The following is a 22322-nucleotide window of genomic DNA, read 5'->3' on the forward strand; positions in this document are numbered from 1 at the left end:
CCTTTAATGAGTTCACAAGATGCAAACAAGAGTGAATGCCTTTAATGATACAAGCCTCACATGATATGAGAATTCTTGAAATATGTTTGGCTGACACACAGATAAATAGTAGAGGACAAAGGAAGGAGATGGGCAGAGGTAGATGGGTGTATCTGGAAGGACAAGTGCCTCATCTTCCTCATTTTCCTTCTGCTGTATGATATTTTTCCACTCAACAATGCAGCCTGTACGTAATTAAAAAAAAAAAACAGTTAGGGCAAGTTGTAACACACAACACAATGAGCTGAAATAGCACAAATTGGCTTACAAGGTTTCGCATAAGTCAGTTCAGTCATCGTCGTCGTCATCCTCGGGGACGAATATGTCGTGCTCCTCCAAGAGGGCGGCAAAGTTCTTGCTGATCAGAGTTCCCACATAGAGGAACGGCACCACCACTGCAGTCATGCGGATGAGACCGAAGGGCGTCTAATAAGGAGGAAGTATGGGAGTTACAATTTAAAAGGTGGAGCACACGATGTGAATATCCAAAACTCCACCTCAGTCAGACATTACGTTGCTCTATTCATTCCCAATCACAATGTGCCATGCGAAACCATTGGGTGATTTTATACAATGTCCCTTAACTGCTCCCACAAATTATTGTGTACTACAAATAATGTATCTTTCTTTCTTCATCTATCGAAACCAGCGGCATACAGTGACAGGCAGAACAATTAAATGCTCTTCCACTAGAAGAAGAAGAAGAAGAAGAAGAAGAAGAAGCTACATTATTACCCTGTTCATCCACTTTTTGTAACGTTTTTGTTCGGAACTGCATGTGCCGTGAGATTTTTCTAATATAAAATAATGGCCTTGGCCCAATAAAGGTTGGAATTCACAAACACTGCATTTAGTGATAAAAGAGCATTTGTTAATTTATTATTACCTAGGAACAGGATTTTTTTGCATTGGATAATATTAGATAATAGACAATAGATAACATATAGATCGATAGATATCGATAATAAGAGATAATAGACAATAATGGATCTGGTTCTGGAGTATTGACAAGAATGGATAAGAATAATTAGATTTCTTAAGATTACATCCATTTTAACTAGTGATTCTTCAGAAGTGAGCCCATTAATTAAACGCATAACATTTCTATTAGAGGTTTTTTTAAAAATACTTCTTGATATAGCCTGTCATCTGTGTAAACACGCGTTCATTGGTTCATTAAACTAGTGCGGACCCTTACAACCAACAGCGATTGGCCGCAGCAGATGTCATTCAAAGCTAAGTTCCGCCCACATGGTTAGTCAGTTTCTTCACCTTAACAAGACGAGCTCCAAAAGATAAGAAAAAAAACACTTACTTTATCTGGTTTCGGTAGGATTGCCCCCGACGACGACGAAACCGCACTTCGAGTTTGCGTCGTCCTGTTTAGATATGATGTTTTCGAAGCGTTGTTACGGCCCAGTAACTCAGCATTCCTGATGTTGAGTCGCAGGGAGAACCGTAAAACATTGGTCGCCATTTTTCCCAGTGATAAAACTGGGTGGCACAAAATGACGTATTTGGGCGTGTTTCCGGTTTGATGACGTCGGTTGACGGCGACCTTTATCATACACGAGGTCCAAGTTGAATGACTTTTTAAATGATGCTAACCAGGACCTCCGAAATCAGTAATATACAGAGTGTCGTCACCCATCACAATTTAATGAACAACACATTTAAGGCTCTACCCGTGGCGCATGGAGATGAGCTGTTTGACCATTGTTGTCATTTTTGACACCAGCAGCAATTAAATATTTTATAGCGAGTGTATGTGTCGCATTTATGTAGTAATATAGCAAACCTTTCGACAAAATATGGGGTGGGGGGAAACACGTTAGCTAAACAGCTGTAGCGCTGCCTGGAAGCGGAAGTAGTGCGTGCGCGCTTTCTGGCTCCGCGAGAACCCGAGCAGACGGGAAGTCGAAAGACGGAAGAAAGGACGCCGAAGCTAAACTTGCCAACTTGTAGCCGACGGCCGATGATTATACACAATGTTACAAAGGAAATTGTGACTTATTTCGACCATCGAATTAGTGCGCCAAACCATAGCCGCCCCCACCATCATTTCTCCACACGACCCGGTGACTCCGCCAGTTTGCAAACAGGCACTTCGCCTTCCTTCAACTCGGCCACAAAGTCACTTTTTTTTTTTTTTTTTTTTTTTTTTTTTTTTTTTTGGGTGAGTGGGGCATTTTCAAACGACTTCCAAGTGCACTGAAACAATACCAGCACACTACTTGGCTTCCTCGCGCAAAGTTTCTCCTTGTGTGGGGGGGCAAGTTGGCTCCCGAGGCCTAGGCGAGCGAGGAGGGTTACAAGTGTGAAGACCGCGGCCGACAAGGCACTCACTCGGCGCTCCAAACATGTCGGCCCAGGCTCAGATGCGAGCGATGTTGGACCAGCTCATGGGGACGGGGAGAGACGGTAAGCGCGGCTGCCGTGTTGTCGGTTTGTCGCTACAGTGTATCATCAAATAGCAGGAGTTTATTTTGTGTGCTAACATTAGCCTGCGTGCTATAGAGTTTGTGTAGGCGCTAGCGTTAGCTCGAATGCTAAGCAGCTCTCGCATGCTTTGCCAGTCAAGCTAGCCGACATGAGGCTAGTTAGCTACTTGTTGTTCGCATGTCAAGTATTAAAGTTGGCTTTAAAATATCGCTGAAACATTGTGCGGGTTATTTTGTTGACGGCTCCGCTTGGGGCTTCATTCATTTTTCGCAGGCTCCTGCACGGTAATTGCATTGTGTGACTGTACAGTCTGCACCTAAATTATAGATTGCGAAATACTAAAGCCATGCTGTGGTAAATTCACACAAGCCCTTGTATTAATGTAGAACAAACAGTAACATTGAGGATGGAATAAGCTCATTTAAAATCTAAAGAAAAACTGAATGTTTAGATGTTGCATGTGAGCATAGATCAAGTAATAAATATACATTTGTTTATGCTACAGTAATAGTTATATAATTAATGCAAAGTGAAAAGTATAATATTGAATGTGATGTAATGATGTAGATGTGTGTTGTAATGTAGTCTAATTAGTATATATTCTTTTGTACAATTAGTGCAAAGTATAATACCGACAGTGTTGTATCATGACACGTCGTACAGTAGTGAGTTACAGTACACTGGGAAGCGGATCACGCATAAGTGTCGTTTTTTGTCTTTTAATAGGAGACACTATGAGGCAAAGAATCAAATTCTCAGATGACCGGGTGTGCAAGAGTCACCTTTTGGATTCCTGTCCTCATGACATTCTGTCAGGCACTGTGAGTATCACGCACGCACTAATGGTCTTGTCAAGTTTGAAAGCAGTACTCGTCTTTGATTTCCAGATGTTTGTATTTCATGTTCAGTTTGGCAAGCCTCTTTATTCTTGTGCATTCATTCCACCCAAAGAGACGTTCTTTTTTTTTTTAAATTTTTTTTTTTTTTTTTTAAGCGGAACATCAAACTCCCTAGCAGACTAGCATGTCATAGACATTTCATTTTTAAAGATAAAACTCTTTTGACCACACCAGACTCAGTTCAGAAGTTGTATTGGCCTTAACAAATCACTCTGTTGCGCATATACGGTATCTAATGAGCTTGTGTGAATGCTGGTTTTGACACACTTCTCATTTGTTCTGACCCTGTAGAGAATGGACCTGGGGGAGTGCGTGAAAGTCCATGACCTGGCCCTCAGAGCAGACTTCGAGATTGCCTCCAAGGACCAGGAATACTTCTTTGAGCTTGACGTGAGTCATTAAGTCTACTATGGGAATATCGTGCCGCCATATCCATTGTCGCTTATCAAAGCTACGGTGAACTTTTTCATTGTTGTGCTTCGCTAGTAACAGTGGTTAAAGTCCATGTAAAGTGAAACTGAAAATATCTTATAGATTCGACAGACAGCAAAGAAAAGTATTGTGAACAAGCCTGCCAAATTAAAAACATTGACAAGTGCATGAAATCAGGCTTCAAAATGGTGAAGAATTGAGACATTCTCTCGGCTAAATGTGCTGAAAACATGCTCCGCTCGACTTTTACTTGTCACTCAAACACAGCATATCTAGCATATGCCTCCGCGTGTTTGAGCCAGGAAAATATATCCTGGACTATATCCCACTGAGTCATCGTAGGGCTTTTCCATGGCGTAACAATCCGGTGCTAGCTCGTCGGCTAACAGGCTTCTGGACTGGCGACCGTGTCGTCCAATACGTCGTCGCCTCGCTTGGAGTTGCGTGTGGCTTGACGTAACAGACACTTCAGGGAAAGTTAACCGTTAATTAAACACAGCGGCACACTTTATTCAGCCTGTGGCTCACACTGCAGACATTTGAGCACATACTTCCTGCTAGTTAGAAAGCCACAATGCGTTGCGTTTGATAGCCGTATAAGGCAAAAACTTGAGAATTTAAATAACGACACCGAGCTGTTCTGTAAATTCTGACACCCAGGGAAGATAATTTTTTGATAATATTCTCACTGTCAGGTCAGTATGACAGTGTTAGTTTTTGTTTGTTGAGTTGAAAACTACAAACTCTACCTTTCACACTACAGCTCAACAATTTAGTAATACATTGTACAGTTCCCGGTGTTTGCATGTTTTTAGCAATTATCTTAAAGCATACTGTATATAACGTATTTGGAAACAAATCTCTGAATTCACTTTACAGGGTCTTTAACTTTGTTCTACCCTTCTTTTAATGATGACTGTCAAAAAGTTGTAGTTTCACCACATTAGTAGCACATTCCACTTTCATCAATTGTTATTAATGATAAGATTTGTGTTTACTAGTGATGCACCAAAATGAAAATTCTTGGCTTAAACTGAAAAACCAAAATGAGGAAACTAAGGCGATTTTAGTATGCTGACAGCATATTCATATTTCCATCGTTTCCCGTGGTAAACATTGCTTCGAAATCCGGACAACTTGGAGTGACCGGCGTCCTAGAAGAACTAATATTTGATTTTATAAGTTCCACTGTACTTTACAGCTATATAATGGGCAAAGTAACAAATTCAATTCTGCATGTTGGTTTGCAGGCTGCTGAGCACCTTCAGTCTTTTATCGCCGACTGTGACCGCCGGACCGAACTGGCCAAGAAGAGATTAGCAGAGACGCAAGACGAGATCAGTGCTGAAGTAACCGCAAAGGTGACCACTGCGGGTTTAATTAACGCTTCTCCTTTATTGCTCAGTGACTGTTTTTCTCAGTCTTTCTGTCTCAAAGGTGTTCTCTGTCAATTGACTGTCTGTTGTCGTACTAGAGCGGCTCTAATTAGCGGAGACAAATTCCTTGTGTGTTTTTTGGACATACTTGGCAAATAAAGATGATTCTGATTCTCTAATCAAAACCAACCAATGAGCTGCATTCATTGCAACACAGAATTTCGTCTGTGTGTCATGGTTAGGCCGAACGTGTCCACGAGCTTAACGAGGAGATCGGGAAGCTGCTTGCCAGCGCCGAGCAGCTCGGAGGCGAGGGCAACGTAGACGAGGCCCAACAGTTGCTCGAAAAGGTGGAGAAGACCCGCATCTTGAAGAAAGAAGCAGAGGTCAGAAGATAGGATGACCGCTTTAACTGTTAATGGCCAGCAATATTAAAGTGCTTCTCAATTACAATGTTCTGTTATCTCCTCTTTGTTTTATTCCAGGATATTTACAGAAACTCAATGCCAGCCTCCAGTTTTCAGCAGCAAAAGCTGCGCGTATGTGAAGTGTGCTCCGCCTACTTGGGCCTCCATGACAACGATCGGCGTCTTGCTGACCACTTTGGGGGAAAACTTCACCTGGGCTTCATTGAAATCCGCGAGAAACTTGAAAAGCTCAGGGTAAGGAGCTTCGCTGGAACCACACATGCAGCCGACACATTTTGGATGTTCACTAGAACACTGTTGGCCAATCTTTATTGAGCAAGTCAGATATTTAACATTTGAAAAGTCTCACAGCACACAATAAGCACATAGACTGAAAGAATTTAAGACAAATCTGTCCTGTTTAGTTGCCCACAAAACTCATATACTCATAGGAATTGAAGAAAGACCGAGCGCTTCGGCAGCACTCAATTTATTGTTGTTGTTTTCTGCCAATCCTGCTTGAAATCGAATCTATCTAATGTTCAGTGTTTCTGAACAATGATGGTCTATTTCTGCTCCCATTTCTGCTTTAAATGTAGAAAGCAGTTGTGGAGAAACAAGAAAAAATGCGAACAAAACGCAGAGAGGAACGGGAACGAGACGACGAGCGGGATAGGCAGTGGGACGTGGATCGGGAACGCGAAAAGGAGAGAGAGAAGGAGCGGGAGTGGGAGCGAGAACGAGAGCGGGAGCGAAGGAGGTAAGAGGTCCCCGGCCGCCATTACCGTGTCCTGCCATCAGCTACAATACACTCTTAGCTATCATGTGTTCCTATTCAGGTCGCGATCCAGAAGCGCAGACCGATACAGGTATAACGGCTGCGTTCTTGTAATCTGTCTTGTGAATTAAACCGCCTTTTGGAGAATTCTGTTAAGTCAAGTACAAACACCACCGCGTGATGTTTGACTCGTTTCCCCACGGTAAAATGTAGGGACGGCGGGGGCAGTTCGTCCTCCCACCGGTCAAGACGCCACCGCTCCTCTCGTTCTAGAGAGGAGGGCGGGGACCGCGATCGGGAGCGAGAGAGGAGGCATCGACACAAGGACAGACACCGCTCTCACTCGCACTCTCACAGGCACAAGAGAAAAAGGTGAGACGACCGCTGGAACATTGAAAACCTTTCCTTGAAGAGTGGCACACTCTCTTCAGCAGTGGAACTTCTCAGTCAAACAATCCATTAAGGGATGGCAAATACAATTTATATAAAAAGTCTACACATCCCAATTGAAAGAGTAGGGTTTTTGTGAGAGGGGATGAATAAACAACTGGGATAATAGGGTTGCACACGTGCGGACACCCTTTTACAACTGGGGGTGTGGCTACGTTCAGAATTACCCAATCACATTCAGGCATGCTGAAAGGGACTGCCTACACCTGCCACCATTTCAAGTGCCTCCGATTAACCAATAAAGCGCAGCTATTCTAGTCGTATTTTATAGCAAAAACAATTGGCATTTGAACAGGGGTGTGTAGAACTTTAATACCCACTGTATATACATGATGTCTGGAAATAATAATATTTTTTTAAAATGTGTAGATCAGGGCTGTCAAACATAATCTGGCCCACAAGATGAATTTGAAAGTGAAAAAAAATATCTTTAGCGTCGGGATAATTGAGATGATTATTACACTCATCTAGAAAATGGAGTGAAATAAATTTATAGAGCTTCATAAATTGATTTAATTTTCAGTGGAAGAATATATTTTTCAGTTCCAAATACCTGTGCCTTCAAAAAAAATCAGTGTGGTCAGTTATTAAACACACATAGATGATAAAATTGATGCAAAAAAACATAAATAATCTTAAGATATCGGAATTGTTTTGTTAAATCATAAAAATATATGACTGTACTTGTATAGCTTTGCATTAAAACAAAGGGGACACATTTATTAATTATGCTATGATTTTACTGGTCTGGCCTGCTTGACATCAAATGTTTCTTCTGAGCGACAATGAGTTTGACACCCCTGGCGCCGATATTGATTCACCTCGATTTGGGCATCATTTACTCCCAACAGGCCCTGTGATTGGCTGCTGCCAGTCACGGGTTTACCCCGCCTCTCAGCCAACTTCAGTTGGGATAGGGTCCAGCTCACCTCTGACCCTGGTGAGCATCTAGAAATTGGTGGGATGGATGGTTCCCAACAGTTCCCAAACTTAAAGTGGGAAGTAAATTGTAAAGAGACATCGTGGGGACACCCTGTAAATGCAAATCTGTTCCAGATACTACATATTGTCACTATTATAAAACATTTTTTGAGTGTACAGGTGTGTTTTATTCTTAACTGTCAGACAAGTGTATAAACAAGTTAATTACTGCTAATAGTACAATGTAAAAGCATTTTTGATGCAACCAGTTGGAGGACTATGGCTTGGAAGGCAAGTCCTCTCATGTTAAGACTTGACTCATTGTCTACTTAGTCATCGTGTACTCAGCAGACGAGACAGCAGACAATTTCAGGTTCTGTGATTTGCGGGTCACAAAATACGAGTGCACCGTGTGAACGTGTCCCTAAGAGCGCTCGTCTTGCAACAGGTCCTCCGGAGAAAGATCGTCGCACACCACCGACGTAGAGCCTTCACTCCCTCAGGAGCGCAGTCAGGAGGAATGGCGTGACAACAGGGCGGAGTACAAAGACTGGGAGGACCGGGAGAGGTCCACCTCCCCAGACATGGCGAGGGAGCGGGAGCGGGAGAGATCCCTGTCTTTAGAGAGGGACCGGCATTCCAGCTCCGAGGAGCGGGAGTCGGGAGAGATTTGACGAGGACAAAGGAGCAGGACGGGGCACGTCTCTTGGTGTCAATCCATTGTTGTGTTCAAGGATAATGGAGACATGAGTTCATATTCAAAGTGGCATTTGTACATTAGAAGTGTGGAAAGTTAATATGGGAATGTTGGGATGTTCTCAATTTAACAGACAGAGCAACTTTCATGCCACATTCAAATAAGAGTGGCGTACATTGAAGTACATTTTATTTGTCTACGCCAGCAGTTATTTTGACGTTGCGAGGAGGTCTGTTTTAACTTTGCACCAAACAAGTGCTGATTTTGTTATTAGTTCAACAATCATTCTCTCTTTTTCCATTAGAACTATTAAGTTTCAGTAGGTGTGGCTTACAGGGTTTGGAAATATTAATGATGCATAACCACTACAGTACGTTTTGATCGAGACCAACAGAAGGCACTTCTATTTGTCCTTTTGTTTACCGCCTTCAAGCCATTTTGAAAATCTGGTCCTGGCATTGAATTGGCCTTTAATTTCAGATACAAAATGCTTTGAAATTCAACTTAGTGAGTCATCAAACTGCCATTCTCAGTATCTGAAGTGGCATGATATGCATGTTTACATCCTAACATGAGGCAGAGAGGCGTGCTATGACTGCTGGGGGTCGCAAAGGGGGGGGGGGGGGGGGGGGGCTTCTACTTTGCTGTGCTGCCAAAAAAGTGTAATAAACTTTCTGCTTGATATGCAATGTTGGTACATAGACATCTTTTTGCTGCCCTTTTAAATAAAATGTCAACAGGTTGGTGCTTTGTACCTTTACAGCATTGTAGGGAATTTAGAATGGATCTAAAACTAAATGTTTACTGGATGAATTTGAAATTGACTGCTTTTAACTCTGGTTTTGACATTTATTACCCAGTCAAGGATAAAGTGCGTTTTGGCATTCAGAATTAAGTACCGTATAGTACAAACTGCAATTCCAATTACGTTGTGATGATGTGTAAAATGTAAATAATAATAGTGATTTGCAAATCCTTTTCACCCTGACAAGCCAAGATCTTTAATGTTAAAAATGATGAACATTAGTTTTAAAAACAGGTTTTGGAGCAACATCTGCTGCCATCCAAGCAATGTCTTTTTCAGGGACATCCCTGCTCTTTTCAGCAAGACAACGGCAAGCCACATTTTGCATGTTACAACTGTGGCTTCGTAGTGTCAGCAGTTTAGAGCCGTCTACCATTTAAAATGTGCAGCACATTATGAAGTGCAAAGTATGACAAAGGAGACCCTGGACCGTTGAGCAACTGAAGTTGTACATCAAGCAAGAATGGAAAAGAATTCCACCTACAAAGGTTCAACAATTAGTATCCTCCGTTCCCAAATGCTTATTGAGTGTTGTTAAAAGGAAAGGTGGTGTTACACAGTGGTAAACATGAATCTCAGCGTTTTTAGCATCAAATTCGAAATGAGTGAATATTTTCAAAAAGACCCACGTTTATCAATTTGAACATTATCTTGTATTTGTGGTGGTTTCAGTTGAATATAGGTTGAAAGGGATTTGCAAATCATTGTATTCCGTCTTTATGTTTTATACGACGTCCCAATTTCATTGGAATTGGGGGTTTGTACATGACTGCGTACCGGCGGCCACAAATTGGGGACGATGTCGTGCACTTTTCGGCCTCTGGGTGGCAGTGAGTGTTTAAAAAAAAAAAAAAAAAAAACGAAACGTAATGACGTCATGCGTATTTGGAAAAGAAGCGGGCACGGAAGAAAATGGCGCAGGGTTGTCACTAGTACTGCAAAATAATTCATACTTCAGGAAAGAAGACCTTTAAAACGTGGTCGCATTTGGCTAACCATGTCGTTGCTGAACCCGTTTAGTAGGCGGCCTGCTTTGAACACCGCGAGTATATTGGTAAGTGTTACTTCAAAGCTTTATTTGCAGCTATCAGAATTTAGTGTGCCAATGTCGCGAAAGTGTTTTTCAGTGCATTGAGTCCACAGGAACGAGTTTAATCAAAATCTAAATGTGAACAGTTCTCCTGCGTAGTGCAGTATTTAAAGCAAAACTATTGCACAAAACTAACAGAAATTAGGTAAGAATTGGTCTTCTGAAAAGTCTACACTTTTTAGTATCCATTATTATCATCTACTGAGATGCTGTTATTTAATTCAGATTAATTATAATGAAGTTTAGCTTGATTGTAAACCATGTAGAAACTGAAAAATGCATCAAAAGCTGCATTTCATACTTATTTTCCTTTGGGCTTGTCCCTTTAGGGGTCGCCACAGCGCGTCATCCTTTTCGATGTAAGCCTATCTGCTTAAACCGACCGATGCTATGGTCTTCCGGGTTTGTTACACCACGTGAATAAAGCCGCTGACCCGATTTGACAAACACTGAGCTACGGCCTGACCAATCACCGTTAAGAGAAGGCGGGGCTTACCTTTAACCTAACGCCATGCCATCGATTGCAGTGGTTCTCAAACTTTTTTGCACCAAGTCTTCATTTTCTTTGGGGTTGCCCTTTAGGGGTCGCCACAGCGCGTCATCCTGTTCCATGTAAGCCTATCTCCTGCGTCCTCCTCTCGAACACCAACTGCCCTCATGTCTGCTCTGGACGGTTGACCCCAAGTATTTCAAGTCCTCCACCCTTGCTATCTCTTCTACCTGTACCCTCACTCTTCCCCCACCACCCCTCTCATTCATGCACATATATTCTGTCTTACTTCGGCTAATCTTCATTCCTCTCCTTTCCAGTGCACGCCTCCATCTTTCTCACTGTTCCGCCACCTGCTCCCTGCTTTCACTGCAGATCACAATGTCTTCTGCAAACATCATGATCCACGGGGATTCCAGTCTAACCTCATCGGTCAGCCTATCCATCACCACTGCAAACAGGAAGGGGCCCAGGGCTGATCCCTGATGCAGTCCCACCTCCACCTTAAATTCTTCTGTCACACCTACAGCGCACCTCACCTCTGTTCTGCCGCCCTCGTACATGTCCTGTATTATTCTAACATACTTCTCTACCACTCCAGACCTCCGCATGCAGTACCACAGTTCCTCTCTGGGTACTCTGTCATAGGCTTCCTCTAGATCTACATAGACACAATGGAGCTCCTTCTGACCTTCTCTGTACCTTTCCATGAACTTCCTCAAGGCAAACAATGCATCTGTGGTGCTCTTTCAGGGCATGAAACCATACTGTTGCTCGCAAATACTCACTTCTGTCGAGTCTAGCCTCCACTACTCTTTCCCATAACTTCATTGTGTTGCTCATCCACTTTATTCCTCTATAGTTCCCACAGATCTGCACATCACCCTTATTCTTAAAAATGGCCACCAGCACACTTCATTCCTCCATTTCTCAGGCATCTTCTCATGCGCTAGAATTCTATTGAACAAGCTGGTGAAAAACCCCACAGCCACCTCTCCTAGATGCTTCCATACCTCCACAGGAATGTCATCAGGGCCGACTGCCTTTCCATTTTTCCTCCTCTTTAATGCCTTTCTAACTTCCCCCTTACTTGCACGCTGCCAGAACTAAGACAAGGGCGTGCAAAATCCTCTCGGACCGTCTGCACCCCGGTCACCGGCTCTTCCAGCTCCTTCCCTCAGGTCGGCGCTACCGATCAACGCAAACTAGAACTAGCAGACATTCCAACAGCTTCTTCCCTCTTGCGATCAACTTCTTAAACACCTAACTTATAATTCCATTCCAACAAGCTGGAATTTATTTTTATTTTCTTTTTGACTTGAGTTCGTTGTCACATTTCTGTGGAGCCAATTATGTATTACTCGTGCACTCACTGTAGTTGTCTCGCCATGCTGCACTATTTGCATATACTGGCCACTCATGCCAGAGTAGCATCTGCTCCATTTGCACATGGATTGAGGAGTATCTGTAACATTTGCACAACCATCATTGTCCCAGATGATCGCACTACTCGTCACTTTAAACCGCATACACTCCTTGAAGTCTCGGCGCCCTTTGCGCAATGGTCATTGCACCGGACTATTGCAATATTAGTCATTCGAACTGCTCTAAGTGCTAGAGGACTCTGCATCTTTTTGCACAATTGTTTTTGTCAATGTCTTTATGTCTCCAAAGTGTTCTGTAAATTGACTGTCTGTTGTACTAGAGCGGCTCCAACTACCGGAGACAAATGCCTTGTGTGTTTTGGACACACTCGGCAAATAAAGATGATTCTGATTCTAATCATTGCCACTTCCTGGTCCACCACACTTGCCTCTTCTCTCTCATTTTCCTCATTCATCAACTCCTCGAAGTATTCTTTGCATCTAGCTAGCACACTACTGGCACCAGTCAACATAGTTCCATCTCTATCCTTAATCACCCTAACCTGCTGCACATCCTTCCCATCTCTATCACTCTGTCTGGCCAGCCTGGATAGATCCTTTTCTCCTTCTTTAGTGTCCAACCCGGGATACATGTCATCATAAGGCTCTTGTTTGGCCTTTGCCACCTCGACCTTTGCCCTATGTCGCATCTCAATGTATTCCTTTCTCCTCTCCTCGGTCCTCTCAGTGTCCCACTTCTTCCTAGCTAATCTTTTTCCTTGTATGATTTCTTGTTATGTGAGGTTCCACCACCAAGTCTCCTTCACCTCCAAGACATTCTTAGCCAACTCTTCTTTTAAAATAACCCCGACTCCATTTCTTTTCCCATCTACACCATGGTAAAATAATTTCAACCCTGCTCCTAAACTTCTAGCCTTACTGCCTTTCCACCTGGTCTCCCGGACACACAATATATCAACCTTTCTCCTAATCATCATGTCAACCAACTCCCGAGATTTTCCTGTCATAGTCCCAACATTCAAAGTCCCCACATTCAGTTCTAGGCTCTGTGCTTTCCTCTTCTCTTTCTGCCGAAGAACCCGCTTTCTACCTCTTCTTTTTCTTCGACTTCGACCCACAGTAGCTGAGTTTCCACCGGCGGTTGACGGCGCCGGTGGCGGACGTTGCTAACCCGGCCACAACCGCTCCGGTATGGAATTCTTTGCATGAACGCTCATATTTGTTTGGCAAAGTTTTAAGCCGGATGCTCTTCCTGACGCAACCCTCTGCATTTATCTGGGCTTGGGACCGGCCTACAGTTTGCACTGGCTTGTGCCCCCCATAGAGCTCCATTAAAAGCTGCATTTCATACTAATACAGTATAAAGAGCACTGTGCATGTACACAATGTTCAAAGTTTTTGTTTAAATTGTAATGTACAGTGTTGATTACATCCATGCTCCTCCAGCATTGCTGTTTACATGTATTTTCTGGTGATGTAAACATGCTACATCACAGCAGTAGTGTTGCTGCAGTGACATTAACCTTCATTCATTGTTTACGCAATGGTAGTGGGGTGCCAAAGGTCAGTGACGTGCGGTGAGGTTCATGATTGGTGAGGCACTGACGAGTCACGTGACGTCTGAAGCGCGATGAAGCTCAACTCAACACTGCCACATGCTGGTTGTGGCACCGTACATACCAGACTCCACCGTGCACTTTTAGTGGCTTTTCTGGTCGATAAGAAAGACTAAATGTCACACACACACACAACAGACAGTCTGTTAAACGTCAGTGAGTGCAGTACATGTGTGATAAAACGTATATTATTGACGGTGTAATGAGGGAACACCAATGTCTCTTGTGTGAAGCCACGGACCAATCACAGCCTGCCTGAATGGATGTGTGCGTGGTCTCCTGAAGCATCATGGGAGCGATGACTCAACGTGACTCGTAGCTGCGCTTCCTATGCATTTGAACAGGAAATATGAAAATTCAGCTATTTTAACGATGAAATCATTCAAATTATTGGATTGAAAAATTCAATGTAAAGCACGGACCAGAGAACTGAAATGGAACAATTAAATGTAATCATAAGGGTTTTTTTTACTATTCACATGCAGTGGAAAGGAAAGACCACCAGGGGGCACAACACATCAAACTAACGATTATATAAACATTAAAGAGTTATATCGTACGGTAGACAATTTTATATCACACTCTGAGTTATATCGTTACATCGCACAATTACATTTTTCTATTGCATTAGTGATAGACTAGGCTGTTAAAAGCTACGTACAAATTTGGTTTCTCTGTCATAAACTTGGGATCCCCTGTATTAAGTACTGAACGAAAATATAAATGCAATATGAGGTGATCGTGGATGAATGGCACAAGAATGGGCCTCAGGATCTCATCACAGTGTCTCTGTGCATTCTAATGTACGCCTGCACATACCATAACCCCAGCGCCACCATTGGCCACTCGATCCACAACATTAAGTCAGCAAATACTCATCCACACGACGCCGCACGCTGTCTGCCATCTGCCCTGTCGAGAGAAGGTGGGGTTCAGCAGCGACGAGAACACCTCTCCACAGTGCCAGATGCCATCGAATGTGAGAATTAGCCCAGTCGAGTCAGTAACGACGACAAACTTTCAAAGTGATTGTTGCAGTACCTGTCCGGGTGGTTGGTCTCAGACGATGTTGGGAGGTGAAGCTGCACTTGTTCTGTTGTTGTGAAGCCGGTTGGATGCACTGCCAAATTCTCTGAAAAGCCTTTGGATGTGCCTTACGGTAGAGAGAACAACATCTAATTATCGGGCACCAACTCTGGTGGACATGCCTGGAGTCTGCACGCCAACCGCATGCTCCCTCATAACTTGGGACATTTGTGTGATAAAACTGTAGCCAAAGCCACACCTGTGCGATAATCATGCCGTCTTATTAGCATTTTGATATGCCACATCTCCGTAAAGGAGAAGTGATCAGTAACACAGATTTAGATTTGTGAACAATATTTGAGACATATAGGCCTTTTGTGCACAAAGAAAATGTAGATCTTTCAGTTCAGCTCATGAAAAAACTTGAGCCCCCCAAAAAAGTGTTGCATTTATATTTTTGTTCAATTTAGTTTTTTCCCTGTCTTTAGATTTCCTAGTTTTTTGACATTGTTACAGTAAGTCAAGTAAGCTGTTGCCTGCTGACTTTTTTTTTTTTTTTTTTTTTTTTTTTTTTATAAATTCAGCTGGTGGAGAGAGAAGAAGAGTTTCAGCAGAGATTAGCTGAGGTTCTGGTGAAGGAGACGGCAGTCACGTTGAATGTGTGAGTTGTGCTTCATCCCCCAAACTGCTGATATTACTAGAAAATGCATTTTAATAGTCATTTTGGAGTCTCTGGCTAACTGAGCTGTGACTGTGTCCCGATTCAATAAAATGAACCATCATCGCCCTCACAAAGGATCTAATTGTTTTATGCTGCATTAGTTCTATCCTGCCCAATGGGCTGTATTTATATGGCTCTTTAGCAGCAGTGGGGCCACTTTATATGATCGTGGATGATGGCGGCTTGCAAATACACACTGCTAAGTGCCCCGCTGTGCGTCATTAGGAGTTCTCAATGTCTTGTTCAAGGACACATTAAGAACCTCTCTCCTCATCCATCTCCTGAGCTGTGGCCCTAGTAATTCCTAATGAATTGTCAAGTGAGTCTGTACTGGTCAATGTTGGAGGTGGAGGAAAAATCTAAATCTCATCCATTGGTGTACAACTAGACTTATTTGTTATGTTATTGGAATTTTCCAGTTTGAAGTGATTCTTATCAATGTTGTTGTTTTTTTTTTTAAACAGGAGACTAGCAAAAAGTCTGCCTTTGCCCGCCGCGCACGAGCAGAGTCGCCCCAGGATAGACCTGGTGGTTTTTATCATCAACCTCACGTCAGACCTCAGGTATCTCTTTAAACCGTGTCCCATGTCTTTGTGCTCTAATAACCTACAGAATATATAATTTACAGACGTACTAATCAATTACAATGACAAAAAGTTTTATCAATATTTTAGTTTAGTTGAGTCTGATACCCGTAGCATGGTGGAACAAGTGGTAAGAACGTCTGCTCTGGCTTTTCTGTCGTTTTCATGTTCTCCCGGTGCTTACGTGGGAGTTTCTCCGGGTACTCCAGTTTCCTCTCACATTCCAAAAACATTGTCGCATTTCCAAAACATTCAAACACAACATTTCCTGAAATGTATATTAAATCATCGCTAGGTACGTATCTCTTAGTTTTAAACTGATATGACCATTATGTTATGTGAACTGAGCTTGCAATGGTGGCCTTCACTGTTTTTTTTTTTTTTTTTTTTGGTCAGTCTGCAGTCTGCTGAAGCTTCCCTCAAGTATTTGGACCCTGAATATTTCCTTGGAAAAGTCTGCTTCATGGCCACCAACGGTACGTCAAAGTGGGGATTGAGCTCGTCTGTGCGCTTCACTATTTACCGTAATTTCTCGTGTATAATGCGCACCCATGTATAATACGCACCCCCAAAGTTGACCTCAAAATTCTGCAAAACCCTTCTACCTATGTATAATGCATTTTTACAATGCATGATTTTGCTTCTACCCATATGATCAAAACATGAAGCATTAGTATATGCATTTTGTTAGTTTTTTCAAAGAATTATTCAAAGAAGTTAAACACCTTATTTGAACACACAATACTTTCTTTTTATTTACTTACTCTTATTTTGAAATTCACAGCCCTACTTTTATTTAGTAAATGAGAAAACACAGTTGTGCTCATATGTTTGATTACCCAGGCAGGATTTGTAAGATGTGTACAATTCTTTTACGAAAACATGAAGGACCAGGCGAAACACATTTAATTTTATTTTAATGGGATTTAAATTCAACTGTCAAGCATTTCAGAAAAGCATTATCATTAAACAAAACATAACCATAAAGAAATTAATGATTGTTGTTGTTCAGTCGTATTAAGAACAAAACAATATTTCTCACTGGGTATGTAAACTTATGAGCACAATTGTACATAAAGGCAGTCATATGTACCCCTGTCATATTGGAATGAAAGTGTAGTCTACACCTTTTTCATAACCTCTAGGCGGCAGTGGCATAGTGGAATAAAAGTGTACAGCTTTTTCATAACCTCTAGATGGCGGCATACATTGGTAAAATGTGAAAGTCTTTTTCATTTTCACCTATACCTATGTATAATGCGCACTATTGACTTTTGACAATTTTTGGGGATAAAAAATGCACCTTATACACGAGAAATTATGGTACCTCACTTTTCTGAGTCATTATATGTGAAGGACAAAGCTGAAGTTCAACCTTATGTTTTATGTCTCTTTGGTGACTCGTAGCACGCAACGCCGCCATTCCACCAGAGCGCCTGGACGCCCTCAGAGAACTGGCTGCGTCACTACACTGCACGCTGCTCTTTGCGGAGGATCAGGTTGGTGATAACTTCACTCATTCTGTACATACACTGTTAAAAAACTCAGAATCTTTATTCATCTACAAGCAGTGTTTTAAATAACAATCTTAAATTGCTAATTGCCATAAAAGTGTAAATATAAGTTATGAAAGTAACTTAAGTAAGTATTTAATACTTAAGTAAAGTATGAAATAAAAATCAAGCTAGTCACCCTGAACAGGAAAGTGTTACCTACTTGCAATTAGCGGTTTCTTGTAGGTATTGCTGGGATAAGTAATTGGATGTACAACATGGCATCTGTTGGTGGAATGTATTTGTGTTAATATAAAAAAATAATACCACCAATTTTAATAGTAATTTTATTTGTAATGCAATTTACATCAAACGAAAGATCTCAGTGCTGCAGTGCAACATAAGAAGATATAAGATTTGAAGCCATGGTCCATTTACAAGAGGCAAGGCATAAGTAAGAATCCAATATGTAATTGATATTGATATATTAGCCTCCCTGGTGAGGTCTATTCAGGGGTTCTGGAGACTAGGGTCCATCAGGAAGTCGAATCTCAGATTCAGGAGGAGTATTGTGGTTTTTTGTCCTGTCCGTGGACCAGTGGACCAGCTCTACACCCTCCAAGGGTGAATGGAAGTCCGCCCCAACCGGTCTACATGTGTTTTGTGATCTTTGAAAAGGTGTTTGACCGTCTCCCTCGGGGAGTCCTGTGGGGGGTGCTTCGGGAGTATGAGGTACCGGACCCCCTAATAAGAGGAGTTCAGTCCCTGTATGACCAGTGTCAGAGTTTCGTCCGCATTGCTGGCATGAAGTCGAAAGACAGAATTTTTAGGCGCAGCCGAGGTGCTGAGGGGGTCCGGTTTGGTAGCCTCTGCATGGCGTGTCCCTGCTTTTTGTAGATGAAGCCGTAACCTTCAACTCTCGCTGGAGCGGTTCACAGCCGAGTGTGAAGCGGCTGGGATGAGAATCAGCACCTCCAAATCTGTCCGGGCTCTCCCTTAAAGAACGGGTGAGAAGCTCGGTCATCCGGGACGGGCTCAGAGTCGAGCTGCTGCTCTTCCGCATCGGAGGAGCCAGGTGATGTGACTTCGGCATCTGTTTAGGATGCCCCCTAGACGCCTCCCCGGTGAAGTGTTCGGGCACGTGCCACCGAGAGGAAGCCCCGGGGATGACCCAGGACACGCTGAAGAGACTATGTCTCCCGGCTGGCTTGGGAACGCCTCGGAATCCCCTCGGAAGAGCTTGACGAAGTGGCTGGGGAGAGGGAAGTCTGGGCGTCCATGCTAAAGCTACTACCCCAGCGACTCGACCTCGGATAAGCGGCAGTTAAATGGATGGATGGACAATATATATATATATATATATATATATATAAAGCAGAAATCCATTGACAATAAGGAAGAACTGTTTATTCAGGTGTGCCACGGGCCTCGAGTTGACACCTTTGCTGTAGAAGGTCACTGAGAGGAAGTGTCACAAAATTTGCTGATGTCACGCATAATGATGGTGATGACGATGATGAAGTTTTGCTTGATTTGTGAGGCATATTTTCTGGAAATTTTGGTTGAACTCCAAATTGCTCCACTTTGGAGGTTCCACCGAATTGGATTCTTACTTATTTTGAACATCTACTGGCAGACAATCGTAATGCATGTATTCATGTAGCCACCTTGTCTCTTGACGTTAGGGTAACATAGGCAGGAAAAAGTCTTCCGAAGGCTCGACTGTACTTTTTTTTCCCCAGAAGCCATCGCTTTCTTAGAGCATGTAAGCTTCCAGGTGCAGCCCCTGAATTGGGAAATAGCTTTGAGGATTGCTCAAGATGGAGCATCCAAGCAGGAAGAAAGAGATTTTTCCCAAAAGGAAGAGAGCTACCCAAAAAAAAAAAAGTACATCTACCGCTCAATTGATTTTAGTTCCTCTGCCGTGACAGCAGTCTTCATATTTGTCCCCCGCAGACGGCAGATGGTGCGACCAACGCCTCGGAGAGACTGCTGACCATCCTGAAGGTGGCGGCCGGTCTCGTTCCCATGACGACGGCACTCTATCTGTCTAACCTGATGATGTGCACCGTGCCCTCAGACACTAATGAAACGGATTTTGATTAGCTACCGCCACCGGACTGGCATGCTCTCTGACTTTTACATGATTATGTTCTCTGTAGTTGTACTCTGCCACCAGTGTTCAGTTCGTCATTTTATATTTTATATTTATGTATTCTCCTCTCCTCTCAGTTTTGGATCGAAACTGCACTGCATCATTCTGTGAGGCGTTTCTACTTGGTTACCTAATTGAGCTAAATGTCAAACCATTAAAAACACCTCATGGTATAATGCAGTTCTGTTCTGAGATAAGCTTGTTTAGCCTGCATGTATTTCTGGCCTAGCTGTATCCAGCAGTTAAATAGAACGTGTAAGATAACATTTCCACATAAACTGATTTCTTCCCGTGAAAGAGGCTTTAAATGTCATCAAATATTTAACTGCAGTGCAGTGGTTGAGGACCCTGGGGGGACTTGTTGATGGCAGCCTTTGCGCCCTGTGTCACGTCTTCATCCTGCACTGAAGCACGCGCACGCTTGCTATTAATAGGTTATCATCACGGCAATTATCCGTCATCCATGTTCACGGTTTTACAGCACGGTGCAAGAGACTGGAGGCACACGAAGGGCTGGGGAATCTTTGCTCTGAACTTTCTTTCACTTCAATCTTACGGTGAAAATTTGACTGATTGAAGGGGCGGCGAAAAAAATAAATCACTCAATGGCATTTTTCAAACCGATTTTCAAAGATCCACCTGGCTTCAAACGGGAATATTAAAACCGAAATGTCCTGAAAGGTGAAAATAAAAATGAATCAATAAATTCAAATATCAGTAGGTAGATGGACTTATCTCTGAGTCATTTAAAATAACGGACTCAATAAAATTAGTGCTGCGCTGTGCCGTTTAAGCTCCTTTTGTAAATGTCAACATAAAGTATTTAAATGCCCTTTTGCTCAAATTAGTTTTGTCCTTTGCTTGACATGAATGTATTTATGTGAACTGACCGTGCAGTAGCGCCGTTGGCTTTTTTGTGGTACCGATCGTTAGTCTGCCCAAGCTTCTGCGGAGGAAACAAAAGAGAGAGTTTGGGTTTGGTCGAGTTTCTTTCTCTGTTGTAACAATTTTTCTTGCCAAATATTGAATTCTGTGTCATGGGAATATTTGTAATGTGGAAATTACGCTGAATAATTGGGATGGTTTCAATCAATTAACAAATGTGGACGGATGAATTCACTTTATAAAGATTTCAGTTGGAGATATTTGTTGAAAATGGGGAATTCTGGTAAAAGTGGGAAAACTGTGAAATTGAAAAATGAATGAGCTGAATATCCATGTTGGAAGTTGTAGCATGTCCAAAAAAATGTCAGGAATAACATTGCCACGAATAAAATGATTTCGTTTTTCAAACGTTTGAACGGCATCAGATATTTAACCGCAGCGAGTGAGTGAGTGAGTGAGGACCCACGGGTGCACGTCTGCGTTCTGCACTGATCCAGCTTCACTATTCATAGGTTATCGTCATAGCAGTTATCCGTCATTCAAGTTCACGTACGTGGAACCAGACATTTGGGGGTGGGGAGGGACAAGAGGGCCTGCGGAATGTTGCTGATGGTGTCAGCATTGTTGCTCTTGAGAAACGATCCGAAACATGCCAGTCGTTGAAGCGAGTCACCTTGCGTCCAACAACAAAATCTCAACTTGGCTTTTTATTGTTGACTCAAAAAAAGCACAAGTTTAACATCGGTTGTACTGCACCTTGAGTTTGTTTGTTTGGAATTATGGCGCTCATCAAACGTTTTGCTTTACTTGTCATCAAAAATGTAGTCTTCACCAGTAAATCTTCGATGAATGGAGTAGTAGCCAGCATCCATTGATCTAAAAATCTTGACTTGATGAACGTAACCCTTCTAATTGAGGTATAGATTTACCTCAATTAGAAGTGTCACTGTGGACAGTTTTTTTTTTTATACAGGGGCTTCTCCATAAATTATTGTGGAAAAGTGAAACTCAATGTATAGATTTAGTGGACCGAGCGAAATGTTTATTTTATTTTTGTATCATTTGGATTATTATAATTTATCTAATGAAAACCCCAAATTCACCATCACAAAAAGTTACAATATTACAGAAGAAACAATCCAAAATTGATTTTAATACCGAGAATTGAGGTTGTGATTGGCCTTCCGAAAAGTATTTTCCTAAAAATGTCATTGATCTGTATGATGTAATATGAGTTCCACTTTTTTGAATTGAGCTACTGAAATAAATGTTCTATGATACAGTATTTGACTTTACTGAGCTGCACCTGTATATGACCAACATATATATATATATATATATGACCAACATATTTTCCCGCAACCTTTCACTTTCTTTAGCCACAAGATGTGGGATGGTGAGTATATTTAAGTTTTGTGTGTTTATACGATCGGTATTGCTTTCACACCTCAACTACTTCATAAAACAAATCGTTGGTTGTCAATAAAATGTGTCGGCGTGATCGCGATTTTTCACACCAATTATTCACTGATCAGCTAACTTAAGACTAACTTTGCTATGCGAGCCAAAGGCTGAGTCATCCCATATTTACTGCCCACTCCTTTATTGACCGAGGCTTCAAATTTCGATTA

The 22322-nt window shown here is 42.3% G+C and overlaps 3 protein-coding genes across 3 annotated transcripts; 2 read left to right on the forward strand and 1 right to left on the reverse strand.

The window, feature by feature from the left end:
• Positions 1-3: 3 nt before the first annotated feature.
• Positions 4-1561, reverse strand: smdt1b (single-pass membrane protein with aspartate-rich tail 1b). The gene is made up of 3 exons (XM_061680549.1): positions 1355-1561; positions 308-465; positions 4-224 (listed from the first exon to the last, which is right to left on the reverse strand). The coding sequence occupies exons 1-2, from the start codon at positions 1514-1516 to the stop codon at positions 328-330; spliced, it is 300 nt and encodes a 99-aa protein (XP_061536533.1). The 5' UTR covers positions 1517-1561; the 3' UTR covers positions 4-224; positions 308-327.
• Positions 1455-9043, forward strand: zgc:158803 (LUC7 domain-containing protein). The gene is made up of 10 exons (XM_061680548.1): positions 1455-2460; positions 3208-3302; positions 3672-3770; positions 5063-5173; positions 5431-5574; positions 5674-5850; positions 6195-6355; positions 6435-6464; positions 6587-6745; positions 8193-9043. Exons 1-10 carry the CDS (start codon positions 2400-2402, stop codon positions 8416-8418), a joined length of 1263 nt encoding a protein of 420 aa, XP_061536532.1. The 5' UTR covers positions 1455-2399; the 3' UTR covers positions 8419-9043.
• Positions 9044-10094: 1051 nt separating this feature from the next.
• On the forward strand, positions 10095-21303 carry pane1 (proliferation associated nuclear element). Its single transcript, XM_061679854.1, has 6 exons — positions 10095-10300; positions 15438-15514; positions 16039-16137; positions 16555-16634; positions 17566-17657; positions 19608-21303. The coding sequence occupies exons 1-6, from the start codon at positions 10244-10246 to the stop codon at positions 19755-19757; spliced, it is 555 nt and encodes a 184-aa protein (XP_061535838.1). The 5' UTR covers positions 10095-10243; the 3' UTR covers positions 19758-21303.
• The last annotated feature ends 1019 nt before the right edge of the window (positions 21304-22322 follow it).

This window comes from Phycodurus eques, chromosome 6 (assembly GCF_024500275.1).
Source record: "Phycodurus eques isolate BA_2022a chromosome 6, UOR_Pequ_1.1, whole genome shotgun sequence".
In the NCBI taxonomy this organism is placed as follows: Eukaryota; Metazoa; Chordata; class Actinopteri; order Syngnathiformes; family Syngnathidae; genus Phycodurus; species Phycodurus eques.

Excerpts from the sequence above, each read along its gene's own strand:
- smdt1b (XM_061680549.1), bottom strand. The coding sequence starts at position 1,516 with ATGGCGACCAATGTTTTACGGTTCTCCCTGCGACTCAACATCAGGAAT. Across the intron at positions 466-1,354 it reads TCCTACCGAAACCAGATAAA|ACGCCCTTCGGTCTCATCCG; the intron begins GTAAGTGTTTTT and ends CCTCCTTATTAG.
- zgc:158803 (XM_061680548.1), top strand. The coding sequence starts at position 2,400 with ATGTCGGCCCAGGCTCAGATGCGAGCGATGTTGGACCAGCTCATGGGG. Across the intron at positions 2,461-3,207 it reads CATGGGGACGGGGAGAGACG|GAGACACTATGAGGCAAAGA; the intron begins GTAAGCGCGGCT and ends GTCTTTTAATAG. Across the intron at positions 6,746-8,192 it reads CACAGGCACAAGAGAAAAAG|GTCCTCCGGAGAAAGATCGT; the intron begins GTGAGACGACCG and ends GTCTTGCAACAG.
- pane1 (XM_061679854.1), top strand. The coding sequence starts at position 10,244 with ATGTCGTTGCTGAACCCGTTTAGTAGGCGGCCTGCTTTGAACACCGCG. Across the intron at positions 10,301-15,437 it reads TGAACACCGCGAGTATATTG|CTGGTGGAGAGAGAAGAAGA; the intron begins GTAAGTGTTACT and ends TTATAAATTCAG. Across the intron at positions 17,658-19,607 it reads TGCTCTTTGCGGAGGATCAG|ACGGCAGATGGTGCGACCAA; the intron begins GTTGGTGATAAC and ends TGTCCCCCGCAG.